Source organism: Mugil cephalus, chromosome 3, assembly GCF_022458985.1.
Source record: "Mugil cephalus isolate CIBA_MC_2020 chromosome 3, CIBA_Mcephalus_1.1, whole genome shotgun sequence".
In the NCBI taxonomy this organism is placed as follows: domain Eukaryota; kingdom Metazoa; phylum Chordata; class Actinopteri; order Mugiliformes; family Mugilidae; genus Mugil; species Mugil cephalus.
Window position 1 is genome coordinate 4,421,914 of NC_061772.1, and position 17,413 is coordinate 4,439,326.

The window sequence follows — 17,413 nt, forward strand, 5'->3', positions numbered from 1 at the left end:
GTTGTAAAGAAATTGTACTCACTAGAGATTTGTAGGACTGTAGTATTGTCTCTATAGTTTATATTGTACAGTCATTGGTGTGTCTACACAGACACGCACAAAGAATTTCAAGCTTGACTGTTCAGCTATTCACGTCACGTCAAACAGTAACTGCTCACCAAATTCCACAATCCTGAACCAGGTGAGATCAGCGTGCCCAAACCCTGTCCAGTAAAGCAGCGCACAACAGTAACACAATAACCGAGGAGAAACAGACATATTTACCCAGCACATTTCCTGCAGGGACTTCCTCCAGCTCCTCCAGCTCTCTGCCCATCAGCAAATAGAGACTTTCCAAGGAACAGCAGGACAGATGAGGTACCTCAGACACACAATCTGAAGCGCTGCATCCCTCTGGCAGCTGGTAGAGATGAGAGAAGAAACGGGAATGAGGACCAAAGCATTTCTGGTGGTTACAGTGAATGGACAGCTTTGTTGATATTAGATTTTCCATGCAACTTGGATAATAAAAAGCTAATTGAAATGGAAACCATTAAATCCATGACGCATAATATCACTTCAGTAGCAAAGAGATGGCTGAGATGATCCATAATGACTGTATTACTGAAATATGCAGATGCTGTGATGTATTAGGAATTACTGCTACAATCTTCTGACAACTAAATACTGTATTATAAGCATTATTAAGTAAAATTGGGCCCAATCTGTGCATATAAATTATAGAGTTCGGCCGCTGGACTCATGACTGGCTCAGCTGTAACTTGAAACATTATTTAGACTGTCTGAAACTAGATAGCACATCACAGGAAGGAAACTATGATTTGAATTTAGCATCTGGAAAGTGAAAGCTTTTAAAGGCAAACTGATCTGGTTATATTCTCTTTCATTAGCCCAACATAGAAATACCCACCATAAACTGAGCTCGGGACTCAGCCATTAAAGCACCAGAGTGGATGTTTATGCTATTTGATGGAATGATTTTAATTGTTTATTTCTGCAGTTCACTTTTAATCCACTCAGTGCGATAAATTTTGAGAGCTCCTAATTGGTTTAGTGGGAAAAAAAAGAAAAAAAATTCACAAGAGTAATAATGCATGCAGACACATTTGTCTGTCTTAGATTTACACTGAGTCACAGCCCTGGAACAGTTCCATAAAACAGACCAAGGACTAATACTAGAATATTTGGTCACTGCGCTAATTCTGTTCCTCAGGGTTTAAGAAAAACGCAAAATCCATTTATTTCAGTGTCAACAAATTGAATATTTACAGCAAATGCGTGTATTACACAAACAAGTGTGGGACACGTAGTGGAAACTGTGGGCGTACCATGCTCAGGCCCTGGGCAGGGTCGTACTTTGGTCCCAGTACAAATACCCTCCGTCCTTTCTTGACAATCCCACTGTAGACCCGAGCAAACGCTATGAACGTCTCTTTCTGCTCCTCTTTCTCCTCTGCCTTCAGTGTCAGACTCTCCATCTTAGCTGACAAGAGACAAACAGGATACACATGAAAATCAATACCCCTGATACTGCACGTACTTGGAAATCATCTGACACATTTACCAATTTTATCTGACACAGATAATAACATGCCTACTTGCATGTTTCTCCATCCGCGTAATTATTAGTGACTGTCTGAAATATTTAAGAAAGGCCTTTATTTAAGAAACTGTCTCCAGAAAAAAAGACATAGAGGGGATGTTTGTTCTTATGAATGAAATGCAGCGCTTTTAATGTTAATATATTTTATTCCTCTGAGCACGGCTGTTTGGAAAAGTAAAAATATGAAGATGACGTCAGAGATAGAAATTAGTAGGAGCTGAGCTTACTTGTGCTGACTACCACAGGTTGGCCTTCCTGTGGGAAACTCTCCGAGTGAGTGAGCTTTTTGTGGCTCTCCGCTGCCGTCTGATCAGCTGCCATCCTGTCAGCATGTCGCTGTCTTGCCAGCTCTCTGCGCTCGGCAATCTCTTCCTGAGTTAACGGTCTAAACAAACACACACAATCAGACCAGATATTAGACTCTTTTTATACACATTATTATACTAGATTAGTAGCAAATGTATTGTTTTGTGTTTCCATGTACTGCCAACAATGTAATTTTCTAATTTTTAATTATTTTTTTTTGCTGCTGCTTGTTTTTTAACTTTGTGGCAACTGGAATTAACTAATCTCACATGAACCTGATGGTCACAAGTGTCACTGCAGTGGACAACTGGAGATCAGTATTTCGATCAGCACCAACATTCAAACATGAAGCATGCAACTCTGGCCATAAACCCTTTCTACAAGATGGTAACTGTTCCTGATGTGGCAAATTCGAAATTTCCCACATAGGAGAATTTAAGTTTAAGTGGAATCATAAAAACAGAACAAAATTATTGTTAGTTTTGCTACATGCTGTGTGTTTGCATATCCATTGCAGTCTCTGTGTGCATGTGCAATACAGTTGGAGTGTTGGCATATGCGTTAGTGTGCTTTCCCTCTTCAAAAAGACCACAGTGACTATAGCAACACAGCTGTGCACAATAGGCCTGAGTGACGGCATCCAGCACAGAGTTCAGCTCCATGATGACAAGCCACTTAAAACAGGCCATAATTTGCCCCTGACAACAGCAGCAACCGTGCCGACTCACCGAAACTGATTGCACCTCTCTTTAGCATAAATTGGGTATAAATGGAGCCACGGCCTGAATTCAGGATTATAAAAGGAAACCACAAAAGAGCAAACCCCACTGGATGATGGTCTGGCCTTAAGAACAAATAACCTCCAACTGAAAAAAGCACAAGTCAGCTTACTCGGTAAAGATCACATTTTTTCCAAATCCAAAAGGACACACAGACCAAAAGCAAGCAGATGTGAATGTTATCAGTTTACCGTGACTGTTATTTCAGCCCAGAAATGAATGCTGTGTACATACTAGGCATCACGCTTTCCATACATTTCTCCTTAAGACATCAAATCAGACTGCCATCGGTAATAATGGGAATGCCAGGACTTGGCTGGAAGTTTATGGGTTCCAAAGACTTGAGCTGGTTGATCAGAAATTAAATCATATATTGATATTACAGCTGTCTGCAAAACACACTTCATTGCTTTTTGCTGCAAAAAAGGTTTTGATGGAACATATCTTCCATTCTGGCTAACCTGGATGATATTCTTTCTAAAATGAAATAATGAAAGCTCCACAGTGAGATACAGTAATTTGAGGGTTAAGCACATATGGGCAGTGTTAACTATGCAGATGAAACAAAAGTTAATGTAGTTCACATCAGCGGTCTGTCTAGTCACGTCAAACATTCCGTTAACCCTCTCTGTAGAACCTTTCAGTGCCTCACTGCCATCCTTTGGATGTACGGGTAATAAAACTGAACCTCTTCAAATGACTCTTTGACCACAAGTAAGACATGGATAGTCTTAAAAGAGGGGTAAAGGATGCCCTCTACAGTATGTCAAATTGAAAATTCCCTCTCTGAACTGGGGTTGTGAACTCAGATAAAATATGCCATTGGTTTAGGACACAGTCTTAACACTCGTCATAAAAGAATACCATTCATTGGGGAAAGGAAACAGGTTAAACACAGATTCCTCCAATTACAGGCAAGTATTTGATCATTACAGACCCCAGGCATGTGATTTCCAGGTGGACAATATCCACAAATGTTCCTATGTAAACCCCAACTCCCGAACCAGTCCGTCAGAAGTGAAGAAGCTACTTGAAACATCTTCAAGAAGGTCTACAATAGAGTGTTTATAGACACCTCTAAGTGTCCTATTTACTAGATACTAACTAGAAGATCCTATTAGATCTACTAACAGTATGTTTATTAACCACTCCACTGAACACAGCAGCATCTATGGTCTGCCACAGAAATGTCAGCATAGAGTCTGTGTGCCTGCTGCAGGTAGAGCGAAAAAGAGACAGGACACTCTTGCAAGCTAATTATCTGATATTTTAGACACATTTTCGTTCCCCACTAAAACTGATGATGACATTTTCTTCCTTCTTTCTCTCTCTATTTTACATATCTGTATCTCCTCATCCTCCCCATCTAAAATTCTTCGACAGTGTGTTGACAGTAAATCCACCTTCCTCTGCTTGCCATTCCGTTTCCCTAGAAGTGCTCTGGTTGAGTTTGAAATTGCAATCCAGCACTGTGACAGGAGTAGGAAGGAGAGGAGAGCCAGAGGGCTCAAGTAGAATAGTTCTTCTCTGCATCAGCTATGCTGGAGATCAAGAAGCTGAAAACTGAGGGGCAGCCATGGATCATACCATGTATGCCAGGATACTATTAAAACTGTGTTTTTATTAGTGACGTCGTCAGCAACTAGTCAGTGACAATGAGGCACAACAAAGACAATGAACTTACTCAAGCCCACTAACAGCTTACACACATGTTCCACAGACCTGGCCATTAAATCAACACAAACACTGCTCCTGAACATCCATCCTAGCCTCCTGTGAGCATCTGCTTCCAATAGGAAATGGCAGCAATTCACTCTTTGTTGCAGCATGTTATCCGAGCCTTTTAAGATCGTCCACATCTTTGCTCTTCATGTCACTGGAGGAAGTAGAATACCTCATGTCCCATTTTCATAAAGTGCTTGGAGACAGAGTCTGTGACACCAGGTTTAAATGAATGGGCCAGATACGGAAGAATGGAGCTGTGTGATGTTTATGTGTGCTCATAATCTAAAGCAGGACAGGCGGGGCAGACCAGGCCAACCCCATCTATCGGCCATTGTGGAGGAGTTGGGAGTTTGAGGTTCACCCTAAACTCACCTCCAAGACGGCCACAAAGATCAGGGAGGAGTATCAGTTGTATCCCACTCTGGGAAAAAAACAACTTGGGGTAGAAATGGTGCACAAGTGAAAGAGATACTAACACATGTTTTTTTTTTTTTTTTAACTCTGCCAAAAACTAATAGTGAGCAATAGGTCTGACATAGTCATAAAACAAGTCTAACTACAGGAAGACATCATACTCTAAAGTGAACATTTCAATTATCAACTTTATTAATAATATTGTGTGTTATAACAATATAGTATTATAACTGTGTCTGAGAGAGGAGAGGATGAGTAGAGAGCAGCTAGAGGAACAAGATGATAAGGTCATACATACACCAATCAGCCACAACATTAAAACCACTGACAGGAGAAGGAAATAACACTGCCCATCTCGTGACAGCCTGACACAGACACACACACAAATGTTTAGGAGCAACTCAAAAAAAAAAAAAAAAAATGACAAACAGAACAAGGTTCTGACCTAGCCTCCTACCCATTCGCTGATGAGTCTTCCTTTGAGTGAAAGCATGCTGCATATATCCTTTGTATTTAATGCTTTCACAACTGACCTTAACTAAATCATCAGTAACCTGAGTGACTACACATTTACATCCATGGATTCCAAAATGTTTTGAAAGACTCATGCCACATTACATCAACGCCTGCCTCCCTCCTGTCTTTAAACCTCATACAGACCTCATTTCATTCTGCATACAGAACAAACGACCTATCTTCACACCTCTGCATACTTCTCTTAAGGTCTGCAAGGTTGCTAGAACTTGGCTTTCAGTTCCGCCATCCCTGCCATCATTATGCTTAAGTTAGCCGCGCTGGATCCCTCACCTATTCACCGGTAGAGTTTCTGCCCACGCTCAGCATTGGTTCCCCACAGAGCTGTGTGCTGAGCCCTCTCCTGTATGCCATCTACACCCGTGACTGCACCCTCACCCACGCTGACTAGCACTGTAGTGGCATAATTCCAGAAAGACACCAACACACAAGCAGAAAGGCTCACAGCAGGATAAGCCTCCTGCACAGGCTATGGCATGGGCCTGTTGGATGGGCTTTGCTCTCACAATAATGGGAGCACCACAGAGTACAGTGCTCTCCTCTGTCACTGTACTCCTTGGACTCATGTCAAATGCAGAGGTTTTTTAGAGGAACTGTGGGGTATATCAGCGATGGAAGAAGGAAATGTATAGGAACACGGTGAAGGACGTTGTGATATGGCACACGTCAAACCAATTACATATAAATACTGCCAAAAGCAAGGAGAAAGTGGTGGCCCAGGCCCCTCTTTGCAGTCAGTAACCATCGAAGTTAGTTCGGACCTAAAGTACCTGGGTCTGCATCTACATTACCTACTGGACTGGTTAGTTAACACTCCAATGATGCTTCCACATTCGATTCTATTTTATGAATGATACGTACGTAAAAATGTGCGTCTGGCTGATAAATGCAAACTAGTTGCCTGGATGCACATCCTCCAGCCCATGTGTGATAGGCAGCATGTGAAATGGCCTTTTCCTGATGCATTTGTCGAAAGGAGACAGCACCAGAATTGGTCTTATTCCGCCCGTTTCCTTTGGACAAAGTATTGAGAAAATAAGTCCCCCTGTTTTTCTCTCAAGAAAACTGTGCAGATAGCTTGTTTCCACAGGTGGACCAGGAAACTGAAGCATGTGACCATTTCATTTCAGCATCCCTCGCTGATCACAGCCATCACCAGGCCGACGAGTGCCCTAGAAGTGGGTGCACGCTTGTTTGTGGAGCATCTGTTGACATGGTTACCAGCCAAAGTGATTCCCTCTCCACCCCTGAGTGAGGTAAGTGCTGGAGGTGGATGATAACTGTCTATAGTCAACAATGCACATTTGAGGTGAAGATTTTCCACTTCTCATGGGAGGAAGTGACCATCTTCTCCCTCAAGTCTGGTGAATGGCTGGGAGCAGAAATGTCACTTTTTCAGGGACTAAAAGCGCAGCGTCCAGGAAGGCCAGGAGCTCTATGAAACTAGGCTACAGCAGAGAGGTCGTAGACACCGGCCTAAAAGGAGGCCATAAGCAGGAGAAGACCATTTAGCTGATCAGATCTGCCACACATCTGGTTAGGCCTGTCACGATAATAAATTTTGCTGGACGGTATACTGTCCCACAAATTATCGATGATAAAAGATATTATTGTCAACATTATTTTGAGACCACTTTTTCACTAATTTAATAACAATGCGTCATAATGCAAGTACACCCTTTCAAAACCAATAAACAGTTAAATTTTTATTTCTCAAGATTATTTAACATTGGAATGAACTTTTGAATATCATAAATAAATAAAATAAACAATAATGATGATAAAAATAATGGAAATAATGGACCATCAGTAAAGGGCAACATTTCTTTTGTAATGTAGCTAACTCCACTTTATGTGAACGCTAGTTTCGTTTATATAACTTTGTTCAACCAAACGCGTCAGTGAGTTTTTACCAGTGTCCAGTGACGACAAACTGTCTCGTCTGTGTTAATGGGCTCATCTAGCTCGCTGTCCCGATTCATAGTCAACACGGACGACGCAATGACGCGCCGCATTGGAACGCAAAGTGCCGCATTGGCCGCCATGATATGTAGCTGCGTCAAGATACTTGTAATACAATCCGTCACCGTGGGAGGCGCTAATCCGTCTAAGGAACTTTTTAACCACTTTGTTATAAAACAGAAGAAGACTATTGGAACAATAACGGGAGAGGCGGAGAAGTTACGCAAGCTTGTACGGGCGCACTCACTTCACATCCATACTCTCATACAAGACTGACATAGTGAATGCGTGGATAGAAATTGCTGTCACGATGGGAAAGAATGTAGAAAGTGTCAAAAAAAGACTGGAAAAGGTTTGAGGGACAAATTCGATAGGCGTCTTGTTGCCGATTGAGTAATAATTTAAATTTAATTTGAATTTAATTAATTTATTACTAACATAACAAATACATTTGAAAGCCGAAAGAAAACAACAAAAAGTTTAGTGTCTGAAAATGAGCAGGTGGAAGTAAAACTTATCTCTACCCCTTTCTCAGTTATCTATAAATAAATAAAGACGAAAACTAAGTATAGCTTTAAATAAATCAAGATTACTCGCAATAAACTAACACACTCCTCAGTAGAGATTTGTTTTTTATATTTTTGCGTCCTCACCTCAGAGCCGTAGTGATGATATCATCTCAATAAACGGCTCTGTTGCTGCCCCCTGGTGTGTGAGCGATGTATGTGATTTCACTTATGGCCCGTGCATCAGACGTCCACTGTTTACACTATGAAGAGAGGTGCGTCGCTCACGCGTCATTGCGTTGCTCGTGTTGACTATAAACCGGGCCTTATTCCTACAAATTTCGACTCGCGTTACCGTGGCCTCTCACCTGCTGCTAGTTTGAACATGCCGCCCCAAAGCCTCTTGTCATCCAGCCTCTTAGTAGAGAGATGCGCATGGCGATATATTGAGGCCAGCAAAATTATCGAGTTGCTTTCCATTTATCGTACGATTAACTGAATTATTGATTATCGTGGCAGGCCTGCTTCTGGTTGCGAAAAACTTGGCAGTAGGAATATGACTAGCAAAATAGCTACAGCAGGGGAGGGGCTCCGGGCCACAGTGGAGCTTCAGGGCTCCCAATGAGAAACAGAACCTGTGTCAAAGATGGCTGAAATTTTCAGTTATGTCTTGAGCTAAGGATTCCCGCTGTGTGCCCCGCTGCTGCTATCTACTACCTCAGCACGGAGTGTCGTGAAAGCCTCTTTCTGTCGCTGCAGCTCCTCCACAGGCAGATGAGCACAGAGTTGGCATGCCAGCACAGCATGAATAGCCCAGAGATAACACCCAGAGATGAGGTCTGGAGGCTGAACTAGTCTTAGATGCCTCTCTGCAGGTTCTTTAGAGCTGTCACCCATCCAAAAATCCCTAGACTCCATGGAAACTTTTACTGCTCCCTCATTATATGAATAAAAAAATCAAGAAAAGTTACTCATAGAAGTATTAAAAATGAATAGTCACACTTACAGGATAAGAGAAAATGAATACCGGGGTTCTGTAGTCTGATTCCATTGTAGCAAAACGATATGGTGGCTCATGAAATTAATTTACACTGAAACTTGGCTGCAACAGGTCATATTAGGCATGTCACAGGAAGTCACATTAACCTCAACATATTCTCACAAGAGGAGGACAAGTGGCAGAAATCTTCCACTCAACAACCAAACTGGAAAACGCAAAGGCCAGTTCTCTTTGCTGTCCTGTATTGTCTACCTGCTAAATTCCTCATCTTTGGTGACTTTACCACTGACATAGATGTTGACAATAGCCATTGTCAAAGGACAATCAACAACCACAATCAAGACTTGCCAATGTGAAAACAATGGCCATGAATCAGAGGAGAATAGTTCCTTGGTATTCATTAGCAAATTTGTGATTCAAAGCATAAAGGAAGACTTTTAAAAGATGTTTTGTGAGCCTGGAGTTTCCAATTGTTACCATTAGAGAAAGACAACAATCATCCTTGTCATCAACAGATCTGGGTTATAGAGTTAACAGTAATCATACTACTAAACCTGATGAGGTTCATTTTAGTAACATGCTATGTATGGCAGGCTTTTAAAGTTTTTATAATTTTTTGACCCAGCAGTCAGCCATCCATAATCCTATATCAACCTCCCTTTATCTATAAAAATGTAGAAATGTGTAACAAAGCCGCTGCAAATCAGCTGTGTGTTATGTGTTAGGCCAGAACCAGTAATGATCCTCTCATTCCCTCATGAGATTCATGTGGGAATAGTTCATGGAACTCATCAGGAACATGCCCAACTTCACTTTTAATTTATGTGAATAATGTAATTTAAATAGGAAGTTGTGTGATTGCACCGCATAAGTTTTCACAATGATAACCATCTGAATCACATTACTTGTGTGATTTAGTACATCACGCTAGTTTTCTTTTAGCTGTGGCAATTCCAAAATAAGGAGCAGACAAAGACTGAATGCTAATGTACAATTAATTAAAACATTTCTATCTGAACCATTGTAATGGCAAGACACTGGCAACGTCAGGATGTTGAGAACTCTCCCCTGATGTTGTATAGTTGATAGTTTAACGATAACTCTATATGTTATGTTTTCACCTAGTGGTTACCAGTGGTATTGCTTTCTGAGTTAAACAAAAACATATTTTTCAATGCAATGTGACCATGTCTAGTTAGCCTACTGCTAATTTAGCCATTGAACAAGTCACCTTAGCCACCTCTGCACTGCAGGAACTGCACAATGCTGAGAAATGTGCCTTATATTACGAGTAATACACACTCACCTCTGTTTGTGTTGAGGCAAGGCCTTCGTGTCCACAGCAAACATTTTGGACACAAAGATGATAATGGGAGCATTTTCATCACTCGAACACTGGAGGAATGCTGGAAAATGCACAAGTGGAGGAAAAAGATAAACACCCATCTAAAATCGCTAACCTCTTCGCCGCTACGCCTACCCTAACCCTGCGTCTCGTAAACTATACAGAAACCAAATAATTTTTAATTTGAGGTGACATACAACACAGGTGGACATTAGATAATAACTTTACTGTTGAGTTTGTGCTAAATGTCTAGTGAGAATAAAGTAGGTCCATACTATAATACACAAACCACACATTACATAGTGGAGGACATTATTAGTGTTTTCACACTTTTTTGTAGTTGTTAATTGTAATGACTCAGTTTAAAGGTTTGTTCGTGGAAATAGTGCTGTGTCAAATAACGGTTAATTTTTGTCCACCGATATCTGGATGGAAATCCAGAATGCTAAATGGTCAGATAACTGATGGACTCAGAGACTGATGTCAGCCAAACATTTCCTACTGGCCCAGCTTCAAATTAAAATCATGGGGAAAAAAGCAATCAGACCAGTCAGGAAATGCAATGTTCTGTGAGTCAGTTGTTTAATAAAAATGCATCTGGAAAACAAAGCAGAATTATGATCTTTTTTCATATGGCCTGGTTTGCCTTTTCCTCTTTTCAAAGGTACGGTAGGGAAGCAAGGCATTGAAATAAAGTGTTATCATTTTGCACATTTAATTTTTTTTCTTTTAAATATATGTTATCTTTAGTCTTCAACAAAGTGTGTTGGTAATTAGATAGTATATGTATGAGTATATATAGAGTATTTATAGTTGAGGAAGCTACAACACAAAATATTCATATTTTTGGTGAGTTAGCCAGCCCAGTACCAGCACAGATTTTATGAATTTATTCAAAAACAGCAAGCATACAGATTGAGAAGGTACTCGACAGAAAAAGGTCCACAGTGTGGTCCTAATGAGTTTTTGGATTACATTTATTTAAAAGGATTAAATGACATTTCATATCTAATGAGTTGTATTAATACACACAACTTATTAAATTGGACTAATTTGGAATTTAATATTCAGGGACCTTCCAAAGTTTTAAGACATACTAGCCAGTTTCAAATGAGCAATTTATTAAATCAATCACGCTTCATTAAAAGTGACATCACCCAATATACTGATGCAGATGTCAAAGACACCTTAGCATTTAATAATGCTGTTGATGAATTCAAGTGCAGTTTTTAGAATTTGGCACATCTCTCTTTCTCTCTCTCTCTCTCTCTCTTTAACTGCTAAGTAGTGTTCCCTGTTCACCAGCTACTTACTAACATAGGCCTGTCTGCCCTGCCCAGACAATTTAAGTTAATTTAAGCTTTATCCCTGAAAATAGCTGTCTAATGCTTCTGGAAGTGGCAGTGATTTGAGTGTTAGGGCTGTACCAAAACAGGAAAGTTGTTGGCCATTAAACCAAAGGCATGGAAAGAAAGATACTAAAACACCCTGTAAAGCTGAGGATTACGGGATAGGCCAAGGGCCTGGTCAAATTCAGCTACATAAATATTTTAACCATGGCTGTCTTGTTTATGTTGCTCAACCTCTGATTTGATCACAGATATTTACAGAAGCTATATAGCTATAAAAACTTATGCAGCAGAGGCTGAGGTATCCCAACCTTCAGTCTGCAGTAAGAGGGAAACTAGAAAAAAACTATATCCTATATTTCCCATGATGCATTGACGGCATCTTCTACATAGATCTATAATAGCGAATTCCACCGTCCTTTAAATGTCCAAACAGCCCCAAGGGGCAGAGTATCATTGTTTTCAAATGATCCCTAAATGGGGCAAGGAACTATATATACAGGTGCTGGCCAGTAAATTAGAATATCATCAAAAACTTGATTTATCTCAGTAATTCCATTCAAAAAGTGAAATTTGTACATTATATTCATGCAATGCACACAGACCGATGTATTTCCAATGTTTATTTCTTTTAATTTTGATATTTATAAGTGACAACTAATGAAAACTCCAAATTTGGCATCTCAAAAAATTAGAATATTGAAAAGGCCAATGAAAAAAATGTTTTTTTTAGAAATGTTGGCCAACTGAAAAGAATGAACATGAAAAGCATGCGCATGTATAGCACTCAATACTTAGTCGGGGCTCCTTTTGCCTCAATCACTGCATTAATGCGGCGTGGCATGGACTCGATCAGTCTGTGGCACTGCTCAGGTGTTATGAGAGCCCAGGTTGCTCTGATAGTCGTCTTCAGCTCCTCTGCATTGTTGGGTCTAGCGCATTGCATCTTCCGCTTCACAATACCCCATAGATTTTCTATGGGGTTAAGGTCCTTGATTGCTGGCCAATCAAGGACAGGGATACCATGGTCCTTGAACCAGGTACTGGTGGTTTTGGCACTGTGTGCAGGTGCCAAGTCCTGTTGAAAAGTGAAATCTGCATCTCCATAAAGTTGGTCAGCAGCAGGAAGCATGAAGTGCTCTAAAACTTCCTGGTAGACAGCTGCATTGACCTTGGACCTCAGGAAACAGAGTGGGCCAACACCGGCAGATGACATGGCACCCCACACCATCACTGACGGTGGAAACTTTACACTGGACCTCATGCAACGTGGATTCTGTGCTTCTCCGCTCTTCCTCCAGACTCTGGGTCCTTGATTTCCAAAGGAAATGCAAAATTTGCTTTCATCAGAAAACATAACTTTGGACCACTCAGCAGCAGTCCAGTCCTTTTTATCCTTGGCCCAGGCGAGACGCTTCTTACGCTGTTTCTTGTTCAAGAGTGGCTTGACACACGGAATGCGACAGCTGAATCCCATGTCTTTCATGCGTCTCTTCGTGGTTCTTGAAGCGCTGACTCCAGCTGCAGTCCACTCTTTGTGGATCTCCCCCACATTTTTGAATGGGTTTGTCGTCACAATTCTCTGCAGGGTGCGGTTATCCCTAGAGCTTGTACACTTTTTTCTACCACATTTTTTCCATCCCTTCGCCTGTCTGTTAATGTGCTTGGACACAGAGCTCTGCGAACAGCCAGCTTCTTTAGCAATCAACTTTTGTGTCTTGCCCTCCTTGTACAAGGTGTCAATGGTCGTCTTTTGGACAACTGTTAAGTCAGAAGTCTTCCCCATGATTGTGGAGCCTTCAGAACAAGACTGAGGAACCTTTTAAAGGCCTTTGCAGGTGTTTTGAGTTAATCAGCTGATTAGTGTGGCACCAGGTGTCTTCTATATTGAGCCTTTTCAGAATATTCAAATTTTCTGAGATACTGAATTTGGTGTTTTCATTAGCTGTCAGTTGTAATAATAAAAATGAAAATGAATAAACACTTGAAATATATCACTATGTGTGGAAGGAAAGTATACAGTATACAAGTTTCACCTTTTGAATGGAATTACTGAAATAATTCAACTTTTTGATGATATTCTAATTTACTGGCCAGCACCTGTATGGCCACTACGGCACACACATTTTAAAGTGGCTCTCAGTGAGGTTTAGAAGCATGTGGTTTTCATTCAACCAATCAGAGGAGATCAAGGAAACATTCTCAGTTCAAATGTGGTCTGCCACCTCCGCATGAACGCTGACTATAACTGCTTTATTAGCGACCATGAAGAAGTGTCCTAATGTTGTCTCATGCCATAATGTTGACAAGTGCCTGCATCAGCTCTTATGTTCTAATGATCTAACTACATGTTTGTTTACCACTTAAAGACAAGGAACCATATGTTGGAAAATGATTCATCTTGGTTTCCTCCATGAAAATGGGCAGAGGTCTCCATCAAATCACATTTACAAATCCATTACAGAAGAGTGCATGTATCTACCTGTTTTCAGTTCCTGTGTCTTTTCAGGTAGCGAGTCAAATCGCCGCGCTCCAACACTTAACAGTTTCTCCACCCTTTCTTCTGCCATGTCTAAAGGACTGGGGAGTTTCTCACACACCATGGCTGCAGTCTCTGTTAAGGAAAACTAGAAAAAACAGACCAAGATCTCCAACATGATCTGGCACACAGCCTGGAAATGAAGGAGGCTGCTGTTACAAAAACATTTAACTCTAAGGAAGGTAACAGCCAAATTGCTTTGACACAATTGAATCGAAATTTTTGATGTCGACACTTAAGGAACAGGTCTTAGGTCCAGATTATAATGGACAAACATGTCATAGAAAGCTGCAGGAAAACACTAGGATACAGTTTGATTTTGATTTGTATAGTATGGGGTTTCAGTGAAGTAGTCAGTGTATTAGTACTGGTATCACACTTTAAAAAGATACCCAGATCAGATAAAGACAGGGCAAAGGATACAGAGGACAGCCTGAGACACAGGTAACCACTGGCTGCAGATGGCAGACAAGAGGACTTTAGGGTCGGAGTGACGCAAGTCTCTGGCCATCACCTTTACTCCAAGGGTTGTCACCATCTTCTCCACCTTCTCTTTGTCTCTGCTCACAAAAAAACAATAAAATGGATAGAAACGTATTCAAACTTGTTTGTGTCCCATTCCAGCTGTCATGGAAATACAGTTATAATTGGACAACTTCACATTTTTATCATCTTGGTTCAAGGAACCTATCAGCTCAAGCACCTCATCCCCAAACCGCTCCCCAGCCACTAGATGTACAGCATCTCGCTGCTAGAAATGTGCCCACTGGTCTCTGAGTGAACAAATGGATGGCTTAAGTGCAGTGAAAGAATTCCCCATGAGGAATCAATCAAGGACAAATAGGTGTTAAAGTGACCTCAGGTTTAATTTGATATTATTCTGTTCCAGTTGAAGAGGTGTTAGAATTACACAGACCCCTGTTATGTAATGGAACTGTTGGCTCAATCAAAAGCTGTTGATATTACATCATTTCTTCATCCATGAAACAGGTAAAACATCTGTAGTTGTTTTCAAGAGTGACATTAGCAACATAAAAAGGCCTGGACGTCCACAGATGCACCAAACTACAGAACAATCACAATGACCATTTAATTCAAAGTGCTGACATCGCATGATTTCTAAAAATGCAACTAGCAGAGAGAGTCCAATATCAAAATATACCGATCAGTCATAATATTATGACTAATGGCCAATGCTGATGTAAAAAAAAAAAAAAAAACAGTAGTGGCATCGGCCTTAAAAAATCCATATGGGTCGATCTCTAATTATAACCACCTTCCTAATATTGTGAAGGTCTCCCTTAGTGTCCCCAAAACAGTTTAGACTGATCAGAGAATGGACATGTGAGGTGATGAGGGTGTCCTGTGGTGTCTGGAAACAGAATGTTGTTAGTGGGGGCCTTTGGGTCCTATGGGGATTATCCCACAGATACTTGATCAGTTTTGGATCTAATGGATTTGGAGGCCAGGTCAACACTACTTTCCTGTCCATTAAAAGCCAAAAGTTATTCACATCTCCTGTCATAATGCTATGCCTGATTAAGTTTTAATTTTATTCATGGGAACTATTTCTCCACATTTCCATTTGTCAAACTTGAGTAACCAGTAAGGTGCACATGAACTACGAAAACACACTGAGATCAGTGACATATTTGTTCCATTTGTGGAAACAAATATGGGTTATAATACTGCCCCTCCATTCTTTCCCCTTCATCAGACCAGGTCAAGAAAAACACACACTATAAGTCCAATAATCAAAACTGTATTTGATGAACAGGGAGAATTTCAAGACTGAAGTATCGGCTTTGCAAAACATTTATTCTACTCATTATCAGGTCTTTGATTCGGGCTTAGATATCTTAACACCCTTAAAAAAATGTGGATCAATGTTCGGTTGAGGCTAAAGTGAGAAACCTATTTATTCAGTGTATCAGAGGCTAAGCAACAATAAACTATGTGCTATGTAAAATTCAGACAAGCCTCTCATAATCTAAAATATGTTTCTATAAAAAAATGAACAGTTGTTTGCAGCCATGTGTTACTAATATAATGTAATGAGGGATTGGTTCCTGTACATTTACTGAATGTAAATATATCAACAGTGAATCCCTGGAAGGCTTTCTAACCACACTGTACCCAAATACTGATGCAAGAAGGACTATGCAGTCAGTCTCTACTGCTGTTGGTATAACTTGAGTGTGTGCTTGCCTCTGTCTTCTACACACATGCACAGCATTATCTTTTCCCCACCAGTACACCATGCTCCATTTACTTTGATGTTAAAATAATTCTACTGATCTATCCTCTCCGGGAAGCACTTGATGGAAATCTGTTGCAGCCATGGACAACTTTAATCCATAATGCTACATACTAGAGTATGTGTGCATGTTCAAACATCAAAAGACAATCTGTTCAATCAACAAAGCAGTGCTACTCTTTAACCTTTAACCTACCTCCTGGTGACCACTGCATCATATAAACTCCAAATGTTATCCAGCACAAGCTGCACAAACAGAGGTTTCTTTCCTTTGGTCTGCAGGAATGAGGGAGACAAATAGCATACAACAAAATGAATGTTTGGAACAGGAAAAAAAAAAAAAAGTAATATCTGTGTTAATTACCACCATACTACGTTTTAACGCTGACAACCACTGACAGATTTTTACTGAAAGATTTTGGGGAAAATGCAGGAAACTGCTGTGTGTCAGTGTAAGCAGCTGGAAAACTGCATCAGCTGTTTTTCTCTTGATCTTCCACTGACTTGACATTGTGATTGAGTTCATGGTGATCTTGGGATCCATTAAACCCTTTGCGGCAGTTCATATAACTGTGTAAAACACACAGGAGACACATGGGCAAAAGACTGACAAGCAAGTAAGAAAGACACAGAAATAGTCTGTGTTAGTTTACCTGAGCTCCCCTCATGATCTTCTTTGCTTTTGCATTGAGGTAGAAATCCCCCCACAAGGTTTTGAGCAGCACCGATGCCTTAATGCCCATTTTCTGACTGTAGATGGAGGCAAACTGCTGGATTCTACAAAACACAAAGTCAAACTCTTAGTTTTCAATTTACATTTTTACCAAAATTCACTGACAACTGAAAAATCTTAACTGTAAACCACACACTAGCATTTAGCTTTCCTTCTATACTGAACTTATTGCCCTATGAGCAGTGCTTTTGTACTGTTAACGGGACGTGAGATAATGTGACTGTGTAATTGTTTCGATCTCAGGTTCCTTGTCTGTTGTTATAGATCTTAAATGGAAGGCTTGAATTCAGAGGCGGAAAAGATGGCTGTCTCCACAGGGAATTAAGTGGATTATTTATAGCAGCAAGTGATCAGAAGGGCA

The 17,413-nt window shown here is 40.6% G+C and overlaps 1 protein-coding gene across 2 annotated transcripts in view; it reads right to left on the reverse strand.

Annotated features, from left to right (window-relative positions):
* Positions 1-17,413, reverse strand: part of efl1 (elongation factor like GTPase 1) — a 59,925-nt gene that overhangs the window by 37,976 nt on the left and 4,536 nt on the right. For both annotated transcript variants that reach the window (XM_047581551.1, XM_047581552.1), the window contains exons 8-15: positions 16,973-17,096; positions 16,516-16,595; positions 14,486-14,622; positions 14,006-14,128; positions 10,136-10,235; positions 1,831-1,988; positions 1,329-1,483; positions 265-400 (exon numbers count right to left, since the gene is read on the reverse strand). In XM_047581551.1, the coding sequence (XP_047437507.1) occupies positions 265-400; positions 1,329-1,483; positions 1,831-1,988; positions 10,136-10,235; positions 14,006-14,128; positions 14,486-14,622; positions 16,516-16,595; positions 16,973-17,096 (1,013 nt within the window). The remainder of the gene's footprint in view (positions 1-264; positions 401-1,328; positions 1,484-1,830; positions 1,989-10,135; positions 10,236-14,005; positions 14,129-14,485; positions 14,623-16,515; positions 16,596-16,972; positions 17,097-17,413) is intronic.